This window comes from Jaculus jaculus, chromosome 12 (assembly GCF_020740685.1).
Source record: "Jaculus jaculus isolate mJacJac1 chromosome 12, mJacJac1.mat.Y.cur, whole genome shotgun sequence".
Lineage (NCBI taxonomy): Eukaryota > Metazoa > Chordata > Mammalia > Rodentia > Dipodidae > Jaculus > Jaculus jaculus.
In genome coordinates this window covers 95,536,832-95,554,183 of record NC_059113.1, presented here as the reverse complement: position 1 = coordinate 95,554,183, position 17,352 = coordinate 95,536,832, and the positions used below count along the sequence as shown (strand labels likewise).

The window sequence follows — 17,352 nt, the reverse complement described above, 5'->3', positions numbered from 1 at the left end:
TAAATTATATTCGATCAATGTGAACGCTCAATGAAACTAGAATTCACTGAGACCCACTTGATGTCTTTTTATTTTAGTATACTCACTTTACAGGGATTACATAAAGTGAAAAACTAATATTCCTAAATATCATTCTTAATATTTGTACATCAACCTTGCTGAGAAGAAAAAAAAAAAGGCTCCATGATCACTGCAGAAATGAGAGAAAGGGCCAGAGAAATGGCTAAGTAGTTAAGGCACTTGCCTGCAAAGCCTAAGGACCCAGGCTCAAATCCCCAGTACACATGTAAAGCCAGATACGTTAGATGGCACATGCATCTACAGTTTGCAGAGGCTGAAGGCCCTGGTGCACACATGCTCTTCCTCCCTCCTTCTCTCTAATAATTAATTTTTTTTAAATTATAGAGAAGATGAGATTTGACATCTAAAAGTTCACTCTAAATATATAAAGTATTTCTGAAACCTAAGCACCAGACTATAATTTTTGAAGATGGCTTCGATGCAAATTAGGTAAACTTTCAACACTGGGAGCAAACAGAATGCTATTCGGTATATGACTGACCATGCCTAGACCCATCTACCTGTCAAACTGTGTTTCCTCTGGCTCCCATTGGGCCAGCCAATATCAAGGGCCACACTACATAGTGGTCTTCCCTGAGGTTGCCCACAACACGCAGCAGGGTAGTAGGAAGGTGCGTGGGACCAAGTGTTGGGAGCTCATTTCTTGCGGGCTCTCGGGGATCTCTAGCTTGCTCAAATCCACTCTAGGGTTGTTGGATTTTGCCAGGTCAAAAGTGAATGCTTAACACTACATGGACTTGTATAAACCAGAACGTGTCAAAATGTGTGTTTTCCCTCCCTAGCTCAAAATACCGCTGCACTTGACATTATAAATAAGAATTGTAAGTAAAAACCTGCCAGCAGTGGAGGGGAGCCTAGAGAGGTAGCTCAGTGGTCAAAGTACTTGCTTGCAAAACCTGACAGCCCAGGTTTGATTTCCCCAGTACCCACATAAAGCCAGATGCACTATGTGGCACATGAATCCGGAGTTCCTTTACAATGGCAGGAGGCACTGGCCACCCATATTCAATCCATATTCATTCTCTTTCATTCTTTCTCTCCCTCTCTCTCAAATAATTTTAAGAAATTCACATGGAACAGTAAATGTGGAGATCACCTACACAAAATTCAATCTGCCCCATAGCTGGTGAGAAGGTCCACTCAACATAATGGATGGAATGAGGATCACCACCAGTACAAAGACTGACAGACGCCTCAGGAAGGATCCTTTCCGCTCAGCAGGGGCCCATGCAGACTACCTGACCCGGCCTGCAACCACCATCCTGGGTGAGAACAATGGTCCACCTCGTGTGCACTTCCCTGCTCTAACAAGGTCACACAAGGGTCTGCTTCCTGAACATGCTAGCCATCCCGTCCCGTCAAGCGCCACAAGTCCATCAAAGGGCCCGCATGTTTCCCGAGGGCTGGGTCAACCCTTCTTGTCTTCTCACCCCGAGGAATGGAATGGGGAGTCCCGTATCTTGCTATTGCTTCAAAGGTGAAAAGACACTTTTTGACCCCCCCAAAATTTCTGCACCTTGTTCTCAGCTAGAGTGACACAGTACCTCCAAAACAAGAAAAAGAAAAGAAGATAGGCATAATACCTGCCTTTAAAAGCCACTGGGCAGCTAAACTATGGCACAATCATAGGCTGGGAAAAGCTGATGAGGGAATTACCTGTATTACAATTATCACATGACCCCCCCCCACCCCCGCGCGCGCAAATAAAAAACCACCCTTGCAGGCTCCACTGTAGAGTGCTGAGAGAAGCTAGCGGGAACAGGGCTCAAGGAGCTCCTCTACCTCTCAAAGGTCAACGAAGTCAGCAGCAATCCAATCACAAGCGAGCAAGACCAGCCCTGCTGCAGTGTAGGAGTCAAGGCAAACTGCTTTACCCGGCAGCATACAGGATTCTTATATCATAATCACAGCCCGGGGCGTTTTGAGACCGAGCCTCCATCAACGAGCAAAACAATGCCATAGCCAGGTAGCATCATTCTTAGGAACCAAAACAGAAAGGTGCCGAATCACAGGTGCTCCCAGAGGACGCTTAGCACTTTGTCACCTTGAGAAACGTGGGCACCATGTAAAGAGCAAACTCTAGGACTGTCGAGACAACGCAGGCTGCAACAGCCCCAGCGGGCTCCCCTGCCCTCCGCTCTCGGCCCTTTTTTTTTTTTAATTTGAGAGCGACAGACACAGAGAGAAAGACAGATAGAGAGAGAGAGAGAGAGAAAATGGGCGCGCCAGGGCTTCCAGCCTCTGCAAACGAACTCCAGACGTGTGCGCCCCCTTGTGCATCTGGCTAACGTGGGACCCGGGGAACCCAGCCTCGAACCGGGGTCCTTCGGCTTCACAGGCAAGCGCTTAACTGCTAAGCCATCTCTCCAGCCCATCGGCCCTTTTTATAAAAAAAAATTTATTAGCATTTTCCATGATTATAGAAAAAAATCCCATGGTAATTCCCTCCCTCCCCCCCCACACTTTCCCCTTTGAAATTTCATTCTCCATCATATTATCTCCCCATCACAATCATTGTACTTACATATATATAATATCAACCTATTAAGTACCCTCCTCCCTTCCTTTCTCTTCCCTTTATGTCTCCTGTCGGCCCTTTTTCTAACATACAGAATGAGGACTTGGCATCAACTTCCAGATACAGGGGCCATCAACAGCTGTAGGTATCATGGCTGAACATCATCAACCAAAAAAAAAAAAAAGAATCACTGAAAAGACCAAATTCCACTTTCTCTGAAAGCATAGCAAACATGAAAGTACTTCGTATGACAAGCTCAACTTCTTCCTACTGACTGCCCTGTGTGGTCTGAATCCATTAACTCAGAGGTGCTCAGTCGTATTGTGCAAACTCCTGAGGCTTGGAGCAGGATTTGCTGAGATCATAAAAGTTATCAAGTGCTGTATGGAAGGTGTTTGCCTGCAAAGCTAAAGCACCCAGGTTCAATTTCCCAGAACCCAGGTAAGCCAGATGCACAAGGGGGCTCATGTGTCTGGAGTTCATTTGCAGTGGCTAGAGGCCCTAGCATGCCCATTCTTTCTTTCTTTCTCTCTCTCTGACTCTTTATATTTTTATTTATTTGAGAGAGTAAGAAAGTTTTTTTTTTTAAAAAAAAAGAATACCATAGATTTCTTTTTCCTATGGAAACATTTATCATCATTGCAAGGCTAGAAGCCTAGGTCTAGTTAGGGACTTAGGTCATGTGACTGAGTTCAGCTAGACTGCAGACTACAAGAACCCTCTTTATGAGGCTGGTCCTCCGAAAGAATGCACCATTACCTAACAGTGAAAACGAGAGGGAGGCAGGTAGCTTTGTGAGGCAGTGAGGGTGAGTGGGCCCCTGAAAATAAAAAGGCAGGAAGGTCTGCCCTTGCAATCTGCACTTGCCAGAGATCAAAGGATGATCTGACTTCTCATCTCTTCCCTAGTTCTCTTGACCTGGTTTTCTGTACCTGAGCCTCTCCCTGGGAGGGAGGTCTCTTTTTCCAGAATTCAGAGCTAATCCTGACATTGCTGAGTCAAGCTTAGACCCAGGCTTCATGGCTGGCCTCTTCCTGAGCCAGCTTCTAGCCCAACCAATCAGCTGTCATCCTGGCTCACCAGAGCCAGAAGGTGAACCCCACCACAATGAGGTTATATATAGGTGCATGGGAGGGCACAAGCCCCTCTCTGGGCTGCCTGACCACTCCTGAACCTCCGGGTTCTAGTAAGCTTCCCCTGCTGCCCACATGGGCTCTCTACCCCTTCCTGCCCACCACACGGCAGGAGCTCTTGGTACTTTTTCTTTCCTCTCTCTTTTGAATTAAAGTTTCTTCCATGTGGACTCTCAGACTGTGTGGGTGTATCAGTTTTCCTCCCCTTGGTTCTGTACTTACCCTCAACAAATATAGTCATTTACTATTATTATAATTACTTCTCAATCTCATTTTATCTAATTCTTTGGTTAGAAGGAGACACAAACCTAGGATTTGGGGATCAAAGACCTTCCTGAACCCCAAGCATCCCATTTCATACGGGGGAAGGTCTTTTCATAACAGGAAAAGTTAATATATGATAAACTGGATAATTTGGAAGTGTACACACTGGTTTTGGGGTTTGGAAAGGAGTGATAACAATGTATAAACCTTTTTTTTAAACACAAGCACAAAGTCTAGCAGTCTAGAGGAGTCTAGAAGAGTCTAGAAGAGCAAGTTCAAGAACTGCTTATGTCTAGTCATGTCTGACATAAGAGTCATTTCACATGGCATCACATTACCACAAACAGCTGTTATCAAATCTAGAACAAATCTTAATGGAGAAGTATAGGTCGTACATGAAAGTCTCCTCAATGCTCTACTATGCTTGACTAAAACTAAGGAGGGGGGTGAAATTGCTAGAAGATGGAAAATTGACATGGCTCAAGTGTTTATATCAGTGGTTACAAGCCTGAGCAGACACAGGAAATGGGCCAATGGAGTCTTTCTGCATTGGGCCTTTATATCTGTTTTAAATTTTCTAACCTGAGAATGCATTATCTACATATTCATGATGACCACATGAAGACCAGACAACGTCTGTCCATGGAGGTAAGTGTTGCATAAACCATGCCATAAGTATTCTGTAGTCCTTAATATCACTGAACTAAGGTGGCTCATTTCCCTCCCACCTCTCCCAAGAAAACAAACGTTTGTTACAAGGCCTTCGGTTCTCGGTTCAAAACCAATGGCTCCCTCTTCATCTACTGTCTGAGAACCCAGTTGGTGCTCTTATAGTCACATTGGCCATTTTCTTCCAAACTGAGAGAAGGATCTTCCTTACAATTAAAAGAGAGTCACCTTACTGCTTGAAATACACAGATAAGGCCGAAAGCGCTCCCGAGACGACTGAAGCTCTTGCTGATGCCAAGAAGAGGACGCTGTCCACAGAGCTACCGTCAGCACGGGAGCAGGGAAGCGCAGAGGCCGGGCTCGGGAGCCAGACTTCCCGGCTCGGGCTTGGCTCTGTCACTGCCTCGCTGCAACATTCAGAGGAGACAGTGACCCTCTCTATGCACCAGATGCCTCAACTATAAAACTACTACCTACGGGACTCTTCTGAGGGTTATCTAAGCTCAATACATACTGCTGAGAACAGTACTTGCCATCTATGGTAACTCTTACTTTGCCCTATATTCTTCTGTGAGCTATTAAAACCGAGCATACCTTCCCAGGAACCAAGATAATAAGTATACTTCAATAACTAATGCTTCTTTTCTGATCCAGAGGGATAAATAAAATCATGCCTGCAAGTACATTTCAAACTTGAAATTTTTTTTTTAAGATAGAATATTATAGCTGGGCGTGGTGGCGCACACCTTTAATCCCAGCACTCGGGAGGCAGAGGTAGGAGGATCGCCGTGAGTTCGAGGCCACCCTGAGACGACATAGTGAATTCCAGGTCAGCCTGGGCTAGAGTGAGACCCTACCTCAGAAAACAAACAAACAAACAAACAAAAGATAGAATATTATATATGCGTGTGTGTGTATGTATATATATATATATATATATACATATACATACACACATTAATATAATAAATGCAATTTATAATGCATACATTAAATATTATAATATAGATCAAATTTAAAATAAATACTTTTAAAATTATTTATTTATTTATTTATTTGAGAGTGACAGACACAGAGAGAAAGACAGATAGAGGGAGAGAGAGAGAATGGGCGCGCCAGGGCTTCCAGCCTCTGCAAACGAACTCCAGACGCGTGCGCCCCCTTGTGCATCTGGCTAACATGGGACCTGGGGAACCGAGCCTCGAACCGGGGTCCTTAGGCTTCACAGGCAAGCGCTTAACCGCTAAGCCATCTCTCCAGCCCTAAAATAAATACTTTAATAAAAGTATAATAACTACATTAATATAAGTCTATATTGAATATATGGAAGAAAAAGAATAAAAATAAATAAAAGAAGATAACCAGAAACAAAAATTAAGAGAATAATGTAGAACAGACAAAGTAGAGAAGATGATGAAACCAAAATAAATGCCCTGGACAATTTTTTGAGAGATGTGATAACAAAAACTCCTATTTATTCTGGTCTGATGATCCATCTCTAGATGTGTGTACACATGCAGGCCAGAGGTCAAAATCAGGTGTTTTCCTCTACCTCTCTCCTTTTTTTTTTTTTTTTTTTTTTGAGACAGGGTCTCTGGTGGAACAACTTGATGCAGAAATAGTTGTGTGTGTGTGTGTGTATAAAACTTTGGTATACCTGGAGAAAATAATAGGTCTGTAAACACATGACTTGCCTCATGTTTCAGATGCCCTCAAGTTCTTTCTTTTTTTGCTTTTTTTTTTTATTAGTTTTGTATTCGGCAAACACAGTCAGTTTGGTACCATTATTAGGCTCATCCGTGAAATTTCATGCACCGAGTCGGATCTCTAAGAGTATGCAGAGATCCAAACTACAGGCTCAAGCATTCAAAGGTGACCGTGTGCTCCTCTGCAAACGGAGACACAGTGGAATACCGTGGAGAGCAGAATGAGCATTCAGAGGGAGCCACGCTCCAAAGGAATCACCCAGAGCTACTAACCACCAGCCTCAGACCACTCATGTAAGCTCAGTGGGCATCTTCTCTACTGGGGACTTGAACTTGTGCAGGTTTCTTTCCAACAGCAGGCAAGGATTCAGCAAGTAAAAAAAAAAAAAAAAAAAACCTGGTCATTGGTTTCCTGTGCTATGTTAATTGTTAGTCACTCTCTTACCCTGTGCCAAGATGGTACAAGCACTAAGGCCAGTTCACGTGGAATTAGCCATGTTGACTAAACACCTCTTCCCCCTTCAAGAGGTGGGCTCGTCTTTCCTGGGCTACCAAAGAAAACACTTCAAACAGTCACTCTTGACAGCCGCAAGAATTACATTTCTTTCAGGATACACAATACTTTGGTGGGTTTGAAAAGATGTTTCTTAGACAGCCCGGCTACCTCCTACGCGGCAAGAGTTTTTGAAAGGGGGCCACAAAGAGAGTGACAGGCACCTGAATTCAGAACTAGAAATTAAAAAGCTATTAGAAGTGAAGAGAAAAGCCCACTCCACGGGGAGACAAGCCTTCAAGACATTTTCTCTCTTCTATAAATTCGAGTCACCTGCCATGAACTTGTTTTCACCATAGAATCTGCTGTGTGTTTTCCTAAAGGCGATAAATAAGCTTGCTTTTTTTTTTTTAATTCTTCTCCAGAGAAAGGGGGAGTGTTCACCCCGCACAGAAGTGGGGTTAAGAACCTACAGGAAGTAGGGGAAGAAGTTACTTTTGCTTTGTCACTAGCTCCCGAGGCTGGCAGGAGCCCTGTATGCAGAGGCGGCGCCCTGCGTGATTTATAGGCACGTCACAACTCAATTACAGCCCCGAAACTTCTGGCTGCCTTTTCTAACCCATTGATCTTATCACCGTAAAAGTGAGTTAAGCAATAATCTATCTGCCATAGGTACTGTCACAGCCTGGTCTGGGATTCAACTGCGCCACACAGTCATTCCACATCCAGGGATCACAGCATGCAATGAAGAGGCGGCACCCACGCTCAGGAAGTTATTACAGGGGGAGGGGGCTGCCCGTGAAATGTCACACCCAGAGATTGTGAAGAATGGAGAGGAGAGACGCCTCTGATCTCAAGCCCCAAGATCTGCTTCCTCCGAGCTGGATTGATGAGAATCCTGTGTCCACATTTCAGGCAGAGCAAGGCAGCTAGGGATTCACTCCCCAAAGCACAGGTTCATGAAGGGACTTGGAATCCATTCACTAGGGAGCTGAGATTGGACAGCATGCTGCTGAAAACCTCAGACACGCGCCTCTGTGTCCCACAGAAAGCAAGTCTCCAGGTGCGGAGCTGGGTTCCTTGCTGAGGGATGAGCAAGCCTACATGGACACGTAACTCAGGTCATGACTATGACACCAGTCCTCCTCTAAGATAGCTTTTTTAGTAATTATTTCATGCTTCTCTTTCCACTGACTTGAACATTAGTTATGTGTCGCAATGGTTTGATTCAGGCGACCCCCAGAAACTCAGGTGTTCTGAATGCTAGGTTCCCAGCTGATGGGAGATTTGGGAATTAACACCTCCTGGAGGCAGTAGTGCATTGTTGAGCGTGGGCTTATGAGTGTTATAGCCAGTGTCCCCCTTGCCAGTGTTTGGCACTCTCTCCTGTTACTATTGTCTACCTTATGCTGGTCAGGGGGTGATGTCCACCCTCTGCTCATGCCATCGTTTTCCCCTGCCATCGTGGAGCTTCCCCCTTCAGCCTATAAGGCAAAATAAACCTCCCTCCCCCCATAAGCTGCTGTTGGTTGGGTGATTTCTGCCAGTAACCCGGACCTGTGACACGTGTGTATGTGAGAGAGAATATGGACAGGTGCACCAGGGACTCTTTCCATGGCAAATTAACTCCAGACTCACGCACTACTTTGCATGGTGTGACGTGGCTACTTGGGAATTGAACCTGCGCCTGCAGGCTTTGGCTTTCTAATTCCTTGCCAGCAAGTATGGCGTGATTCCTCTCATCCCATAATCACACCTCACCCTAAGTGCTCTGGCTCTAAGAACAACACAGAAGAGGAAGCGTGAAGGTTTCAATGGTTGTGATCATGTTAAACACACTGTCCATGGAACGTTCTGGAACATCTTTGGGGATGGGGGGGAGTTCTGCTATGCGGACTCTGCAGAGTGAGCCCATGTGAGGAACCAACACTCCTCAGCGCAGGTTTCTCTCCAGGCCTGACCTAATCTCAGCATCATGCCTCCCCGCCTCTATCGCACACGTCAGGTAGGTCTCCTCCCCCTCACCATCTGCTTCTCTCTGTAGCAGCCAGATCTTGACTGATGCTCGACCCCTGAACTGGAAACCCCTGCGCCATGCTGTGTGCTGTGTTTCTAATTTTATCATCCCCTACCATTAAAACTACCAGTTAATAATAAAGGCAGAAAACTAGAGTCAATAATGTCCCATATTTTGGGGCTAAGAATATCTACATGAGCTGAGCATGTTCAAGAGATGAACACTTACCATATTTTGGTCTCTGGGTGCATCCCCAGTACCACCACACACAAAAAGGCATGACACAACATATGCCATCCTATCAATCATGTCCCATTTATCATATTACATTTAGAAGACCACAGTGGCTGCTTTCCACTTTTCCGTGCTTACACCTCAAAATAAGTCAAAGTCTTTGAATCCACCTAACCATCAGCACGAATTTCTAACCATCGGCACAGCTCTCGTTAACACGTGATATTGAGATGATGGGCGGTGGCTTCAAGTTTATTATCCGGGCTGTAAGGCTTTTCATTTAAAAAAAAAATTACTTCAGTGATTGATTTTCAAAGACAGCAAGAGAGACAGAGATGGGGGGAGGGGGAGGGCGGGAGAAGAAATGGGCACACCAGGGCTGCACAACTGCCTTTACATGGGTACTAGAGAATCGACCCTGAGTCGTCAGGGCTTTCGTAGCAAGCACCCTGAACTGCTGAGCCAGCTCTCCAGCCCCCGAGAGGTGTTCCACCCCCTCCCCCAATGGGAGCTCTGGCCTAAGGAAGAACGTGTCCCCACCGAACACGGGAGGAAAACGTTGTGCCTTGTCATGGATCTGTCGCTACCTCCACAGTGCGTGCTCTCTTTTCACTACATCTCCTCACTACAGGACTGTAACAACACACACTCAACAAAATGTGCCACACTTAGCACATTTGTGATCCAAATGTTAACAGTGCCAAGTCAGCGATACTCAACAAAGACCAACAGTAGAATAATATTCAACCTTGCCAAGTGGCTTGCAAGATAACTTTGTTCTCAACCCACATGAACTCAGACTTTTTAACTTGCCCGAATCAGTAAGCTGCTATGTCATGCACAGGAGAAGACAGGCACAGAATATCTAATTATATTCACGGAGACACATTTAACCACTGGTCTTCTTAGTGTGTAGTGGTGTTTAAAATCAGAGCAAGAATCAAGGGAGAAAGAAAGAACTAAGTCACAGTTCGGATGGTAATCCTTGCCTCTCTCCTTCCTCACACATCAATTGCAGGGGGTTTTTTTTTTTTCTGTCTTAAAAAAATTAACAAAGATTACATTCGTTTCAAGTAGATGCACAAACTTCTCTCATGTTGGAGGGGCTCAAAACAAACACAACCATCCGTCTTTGTTTAAGAGGTAGTAAGGTCAGAAACTTGGAGTGGGAAGGAGAAAGCAAACATATGGCATTTATTTTAACTTCTTCAGAGTTTCTTTACTACTAGTTTTAAAGAAGTGAAACCACACAACGGTGAGAATGAAATCAAAACAAACCTCCCGTTTCCACTCTCGATAGCTCTAAGCAGCCCAGCTCAGGTTCTCCTGGTTTGCAAATGACCGAGCGAAATCCACTCAATTCATGAGAAAATGAGCAATACGGACTCAATAAACTGTAACGAGCATCGGAGCATAGATTTATAGCCACTTTAATTAAAACTAGACATTATATCAGTAAACATTCTTCCCCAGATAACTAAAATTTTAAGTTCTTTTGCAAAAAGAATCACATGTGACAAGAAAAGGGTTTTTTTGGGGGGGGGTTGTTTTTTGAGGTAGGGTCTCGCTCTAGCCCAGGCTGGCCTGAAATTCACTATGTAGTCCCAGGGTGGCCTCAAACTCATGGCGATCCTCCTACCTCTACCTCCTGAGTGCTGGGATTAAAGGCGTGCACCACCATACCCAGCAAGAAAGTGTAATTTTTAATTGCTTTATATTACATGTGCCCTCCAAAATAAACAATTATTCCATAAGTAAACTCATGGGCTTTGTTGATTCTGATAACTTTCAGAATCAAATATTAAAAAAAAAAATCTTACAAAGTATGTCTAAATATGTTCATGTCTATGTTTTTGTAAAAACAATTTTTTTTTTTTGGTAAAGTTTTGTAAGAATGCTAAGCTTGTGATTACACCAGTCATCTCTTGATTGGGATTGGGGTCAGGCTGGATAAAATAGAATCAAAATGCAGAGGACCCCCTATTTCAAGGGGCCTGTCCAACTACAGTACCAGCTACAGGTCGGCTGACGAGGCTAGTGACATCCCACCTGCTTGAATGCTAACCTGAAGTCGAGCCCAAGTGTTTGTAGACTGGCTGTTTGGTACACCGTACAGTTTCATACTCAACGTAGGAGAAGTGACAAACCACCACACACTTCATTCAGATATCAAATGCGAGCTCAGATCCAAGGCTTAGACCAATGCCCAGTCATTCAAATCCTTTCCTCAGATCTTGGCAGAAAATTGATCTAGCGTTTAAGCAAAATGTATCTGTTCAGGATTTTACAAAGTCAAATTTAGTTTATACTACAATGAGTCTAGGGAAATAGAAACCTATTAACATTGAATTTTCTACCAGACTCATATTAACTAGAAATCTCTGAAGAACTATCAACTAGAGTAGTCTATAATGCATTTTGTTTGTTTGTTTGTTTCTTGGTTTTTTGATTTTTTGATGTAGGGTTTCACTCTAGCCCAGGCTGACCTGGAATTCACTATGTAGTCTCAGGGCAGCCTTGAACTCACGGTGATCCTCCTACCTCTCCCTCCCGAGTGCTAGGATTAAAGGCGTGCACCACCACGCCGGGCTATAATGCATATTTTTAAAAAATATTTTTTGTTTGTCTTAGAGATAAGAGTCTGTGGGCATACCAGGGCCTCTAGCCATTGTAAATGAACTCTAGATGCATGCTACATCTTGTGCATCTAGCGTATGTGGGTCCTAGGGAATTGAACCTGGTTCCTTAGGCTTCATAGGCAAGCAACTTAACTACTAAGCCATCTCTCCAGCCTTATAATGCATATTTTTAAGCAAAATTGCCTAAAACATAGGAAATAACATCACTGTCAATAAGACTACAAAAATGCCAAAACAACCTTCATATAATATTTTTAAAATTAGATAATTTGGAATACTGACAATAAAATTAAGTTCCACCACGAGAATGAATATAAAAAGATGGGTGATGTGACACGTGTTTGTAATCCTTACTCAGTAGGCTGAGACAGGGGGACCACAGGAAGCTTGAAGCCAACCAGAGCTGCACAAGACCTTATCTCAAAAACCGAAAAACTTAAAGAGAGAGACAGAGTAAGAGAGACTTGAGTCCATGCATGTGTTCTGAGAAGGCAGTGTTTTCAGCATGATACATAGTAATCAGTAGCACAAATTACTTCTAGCATCTTTTCCCTGCATGCGTCTTTCAAACGTGTCTTCTCTACCCTGCTGCAGTTACTTCCTTTTCTTAATAACCAAGAACTCCGTTTCACACAGCTTGAATTTCACTAAGTTTAACTATAGTGATTGGCACAGGGAATAGGTTTTTATTTTTAAAAATATATTTATTTGCAAGCAGAGAGAGAAAACAGGTGCACCACAGCCTCCAGCCACTGCAAACAAATTCCAGATGCATGGGCCAGTTTGTGCATCTGGCCCTTGTATGGGAACTGGGGACTGAACTTGTTCGCTGTCAGGCTTTGCGGGCAAGCACCTTAGCCGTTAAGCCATCTCTCCCTCATGAGGGACAGTTTTTAATTGTTTTCATTACTTCCTGCCTTCCAAGTCACTCCATAAGCAAACTCCTGGGCTTTCCTTGTTCTTAAAACTTTCAAAACAAATACCAAGTACAAATATAATACCAAGGCTGCACCAGGAAGGATTAATTAATTAACACAAAGCTATGACACAGAAAACTAAAAAGCATCATGAAATGAACATAAACAGACTGAAGAATCTGAGTATTTAACATTAAGCTTTTCCTTCAAAATGAAATAACTTGCATGAAGTATTAAGTCAGAGCTGAGGTATGACTCCACGGCACAGCAGTACAAAGTTTTGGGTTCTCTCCCCAGCACTGGGGGAAAAAAAAATTTATCACCTAAAAACTCAGAAAGTTATCATTGAGTTTTCTATCAAAGATGTGAGTACTGCCACAGACTCCTTAGCCATTAACCATCCTTCAACCAGCCAGTCAGGCAGCCATCAAAAAGCTAGCACTGGGCTAGAGAAATGGCTTAGTGGTTAAACGCTTGCCCGTGAAGCCTAAGGACCCCGGTTCGAGGCTCGATTCCCCAGGACCCACATTAGCCCGATGCACAAGGGGACGCACAGGTCTGGAGTTCGTTTGCCGTGGCTGGAGGCCCTGGCGTGCCCATTCTCTCTATCTATGTGTGTGTCTCTCTCTGTCTGTCACTCTCAAATAAATAAATAAAATAAAGTTTTTTTTAAACAAAAGCTAGCACTTATATAAACTTAATTAGGTACTATGACTCCATTCCTGGTAATCACAGAAAGAGGGGAAAAAGAGAACACACTAATTTCATGCACATGTCAGTCTTTGGTCATTTCCACCATGGGCTAGTCTATTCTGGTTGGCTGGCGGGCCAGTAAGCCAATCCATTCTGCGTCACCTGTGGTTCCTTGTGTCCCCTCCCACTTTCTGACATTTGCTTCTTTCGCTGTCTTTTAACACTTCCACCGGAGGACGACGTGGTAAACTCAAAACAGACTGTTTGACTCCCTCTGAGCAGCTCTGTTGACAAAGAGCCCAAGGGGAAACAAGAGAAGAAACGGCAGCAGCGAGCAGAAGTGGAGAGCCTTGTCGACAGACAAGTTCTGAAACGTAAGGTGGTTTTAATGGAGCGTGTGCTTCCTTAGGAAAAGGAGAGCCTGGCTGTAGAACGAGTTCTCCCCTCTCATACGTGCATGTGGGAAATGATTCCCAAGGCTAGAAGAACTCGGCCCCTCAGGGTGACCGCTGGGGAGTTCTGGGTCTTCCCACAGGGTCTCTGCAAGCCACGTGAGGATGGCTGTCACTTTCTTGCTTACAGTGGCTGGAGGCCCTGTAAAACTCAATTTTCCAGTGCTTGGGAGAGAACCCAGAACTTTGTTTGTACTGCTCTGCCATGGAGTCACACCTCAGCTCTGACTTAATACTTCGTGCAAGTTATTTCATTTTGAAGGAAAAGATTAATGTTAAGCAACACTTGACTGTGCAGTTGCTTTGGATGAAGGCGTTGCATCTGTCGTCCTCCCTTTGACAATCCTTCTAAACTTCCCAGCTAATACCACCTCAGGAGTTTAGCAAATGAAAGGGGAAAAAAAAAATTAAAAGGTAGGGGGGTTGGGGATAAGAAGAAGAAAATCAAGATCAATGTGGTGAATGGACTCAAGTGGGAGAAGCCCACAACCAAAGTCACAGTGGGACTGGAGAGATGGCTTAGCGGTTAAGGAGCTTGCCTGTGAACCCTAAGGACCCAGGTTCGACTCCCCAGGACCTTCATAAGCCAGATGCACAGGGTGGTTTATGTGTCTGCAGTGGCTGTAGGCCCTGGCACGACCATTGTCTTTCTATGTGCCGTTTTGTCTCTCTCTCTCTTAAATAAATAAAAAGTTACAGTGTCAGACATGCATGCAAAACTGCATGCCTCCAACATTGCAACCCTCTTATCCTCTGTTAGCTACGTGGCTACACATCACCTGAGCATCTCTAGGTGGCTCCAGTCTGGGCTATGAGGTGAAAATTCAAATTCCCAGGCTCTCTACAACCCGGAAAGTCAAACAATATGGACAGAATGTGGCCACGTGGCAGCTAGCTAATGAAGGGACTTGAGAATCATGATTTGCTGCAGTCTCCTAGCACCGGATCCATTTGCCCTGCTGCTCATGAAGAAGGGTTGTTCCTTTGGAGAGAGTCAGGCAACCCACCCAGGCAGGTACAGTGGGGGACCAGGGAGCCCCAGGGCCAGAGTGACCTAAGCCTATTTTAATCCAGAGACCTCGGCAGCAGATTGGCTTCACCAGCTCCTCACATCAAGGGTTGGCTTTAATTTTAGTTCCCTTTTTATTTGTCTCAGGGTTATGTAACCTAACAGGAGGGTCAGTCACACAAGTCTCCCAAAAAAGAAACGTAAACTGATTTAAAAAAAAAAAAAAAATAACAAAGACAAACACAAAACTGAAACTTGCATTTTTTTCTCCCTGACTTAAAAAAAAAAAGTTTTGCTCTCCCTTGTTCATCTCAAAAATTATAATTTTAAGGGAAGAAAAGAAATTCAAACACAGACGAAAACAGAAACCAGCGGCCTGCCCTGAGGGCACGTGACATGCTATGCTCGCAACTTGCCACTGAACAGAAAAAAGAACCGCAATTAACAGCTTACCGTCTTCCAACTCCAGGCAGAGGTTATACACGGCCACGGGTCTCCTTGTCCTCTGCCCCTGTCTCTTTGACTGACGTGGTGGAGCATTTGGGGGTGACGGTGACAAGCAGGTGGGCTCGGGGAATGTGGCATCAGGAGAGGTCCGAAAAATCTGCCATTCAAGCACAGGGAACAATGGTTGACCACAAATGAAACCTATGTCCCACTCCAAGAAGCCAGCAGCGAACCACACTTGATCTGGAATTCATTCATGACCGGCTGGAACCCAAAAGAAAAAAAAAAAAAATCCATTCCTTCAAATTTAGGGGAAAGGTCAGAAGCTTTTCTTGATAGAAGCTTTCAAAATAAAATTTCTCACTAAAACAAAACCAAATCATTATAGTTCAACTCCCCCCAAAAATGAAGCAAGTATAATTATCTTTCCCAGGCTATAGGCACTCTCTTCACTCCCAAAGGAAACACTTAGGATACAACATTCAAAACTAAGTTGCCATTCAATTTTCACACTTGCCAAAATGTTGACCTTTTCTTTTTTTTCCCTCCAGCTACCTAAACAGAAACACTCGACTGCAAACATTTTTTTTAAACATTTTAAAAATAGCCTGTGTTTGTGAAATTACCTTTCTGCTTTTCTAGTAACATTTTTCATTACCTGTCTTGTAGATTCCATCAGTTCGTTTTCATACCTTCAAGCCTCTCTTTAATAATTCCCCCCTTCCATTTATAAAGCCTAGAACTCTGATGCCTGGATTTATCCACTATGTCACTCGTGGATCAGCAATAATGACATTAATTAGCATCTGCTGCTTTTTTGCTTAGCGACTTTTCCCCTCTGGGGAAAAGTGATGTCACGGATACCAACGCCAGGATGGCTTATCAGAGAGGGGCCACGGACCTGAGACCAGAGGCTTCCCTCCAACAACGCTGGACACCCTCGGCCTCCAACAAAGTCGTGAAATCAAGCAACTGAGCCACATCAGCCCAACAGGCACTACGCCTCCAAAGGGCGGAAGCTCCTCCCGAGGGTGGGAGCGGGCGGAGGGCCAGCCAGCTTAAACAGAAGCAGTACAAAGCATCGCTGGACCATCTCCTGCTGCAAGGAAATCAGTACTCTTTTAACCGAAATCAGGCACGTGACCTGATACATCAGTCAAAGCATCACTTACATGTGTAAGACATTTAAAAATTGATGACACTGGACAGTCTAGATAGTTCTCCCATTTCCAAGGCTAGCGAGATGGCCCAGTGGCTAAAGGTGCTTGCTTTACAAATGTGCCAGTGACCTTGGACACCCCCACCCCACCCCGAGGACCCATGCATCTATAATCCCAGTGGGCCTTTAGCAACGGGAGACAGTATCAGGAGAGTGCCAAGGCCCAAGAGCCAGCTTGTCTGGTGTCCACAGCAGCAGGCAAGGTGGGAGGCGAAGACGGGCGCTGCTAGGCTGTCCTTGGGCCTCTACACGCACCCGTATTCACGCACACGTAGAAGAGCAAAGTGCCCGTCTCAAATCCACTATATACCCATAAAAAGCAGCAAATGAACAGAGCCCTTGCTTTACAGCGCCATACTGCCCCCTCATGTATAAACGGAATAAGAAAACAGGTTTTAAGTTATTTTGGACAAATATTTGCTAGTGAAAAATCTAGCCTGATGCTCCAGTGGTAGCCTACTAACACTGCCTTTCCACAGATTCGGGGGCCCACTAGGCAGTCTGAAAAATAGTAAGATACTAATCTCCCTGGAAAATCCTCTACTGTCCGCCATGGACTTAGTGCCCTCACTTAAGCGTGGTGGGAAGAGAGGAGGACAGTGACAGAGAGGAGGGAAGCCGAGAAACATAACTCCACGAAAGAAAATGGCATTGTGACCAATGTGCACGCCTGATTTCTGCAAATACAGGAGGTGCCTGCTTCTGCTTCTGGGATGTAACAAGAGACCAGTCAGTGCACCGAGCCAGGACATCCCCAGACTCCATACGCAATGACCACGTTCGAGTCTAAGAACTGGCACCAGAAGGGCGACCACCTTCCCAGCAGGCTTTTCTAGGAGGTGCTGCCTGGGATAGCCCAAA

The 17,352-nt window shown here is 44.6% G+C and overlaps 1 protein-coding gene across 1 annotated transcript in view; it reads right to left on the bottom strand.

Annotated features, from left to right (window-relative positions):
* Window positions 1–17,352, bottom strand: part of Arhgap10 (Rho GTPase activating protein 10) — a 316,109-nt gene that overhangs the window by 40,277 nt on the left and 258,480 nt on the right. Inside the window, exon 19 of the mRNA XM_045131477.1 lies at window positions 15,279–15,429. Within this exon, the coding sequence (XP_044987412.1) occupies window positions 15,279–15,429 (151 nt within the window). The remainder of the gene's footprint in view (window positions 1–15,278; window positions 15,430–17,352) is intronic.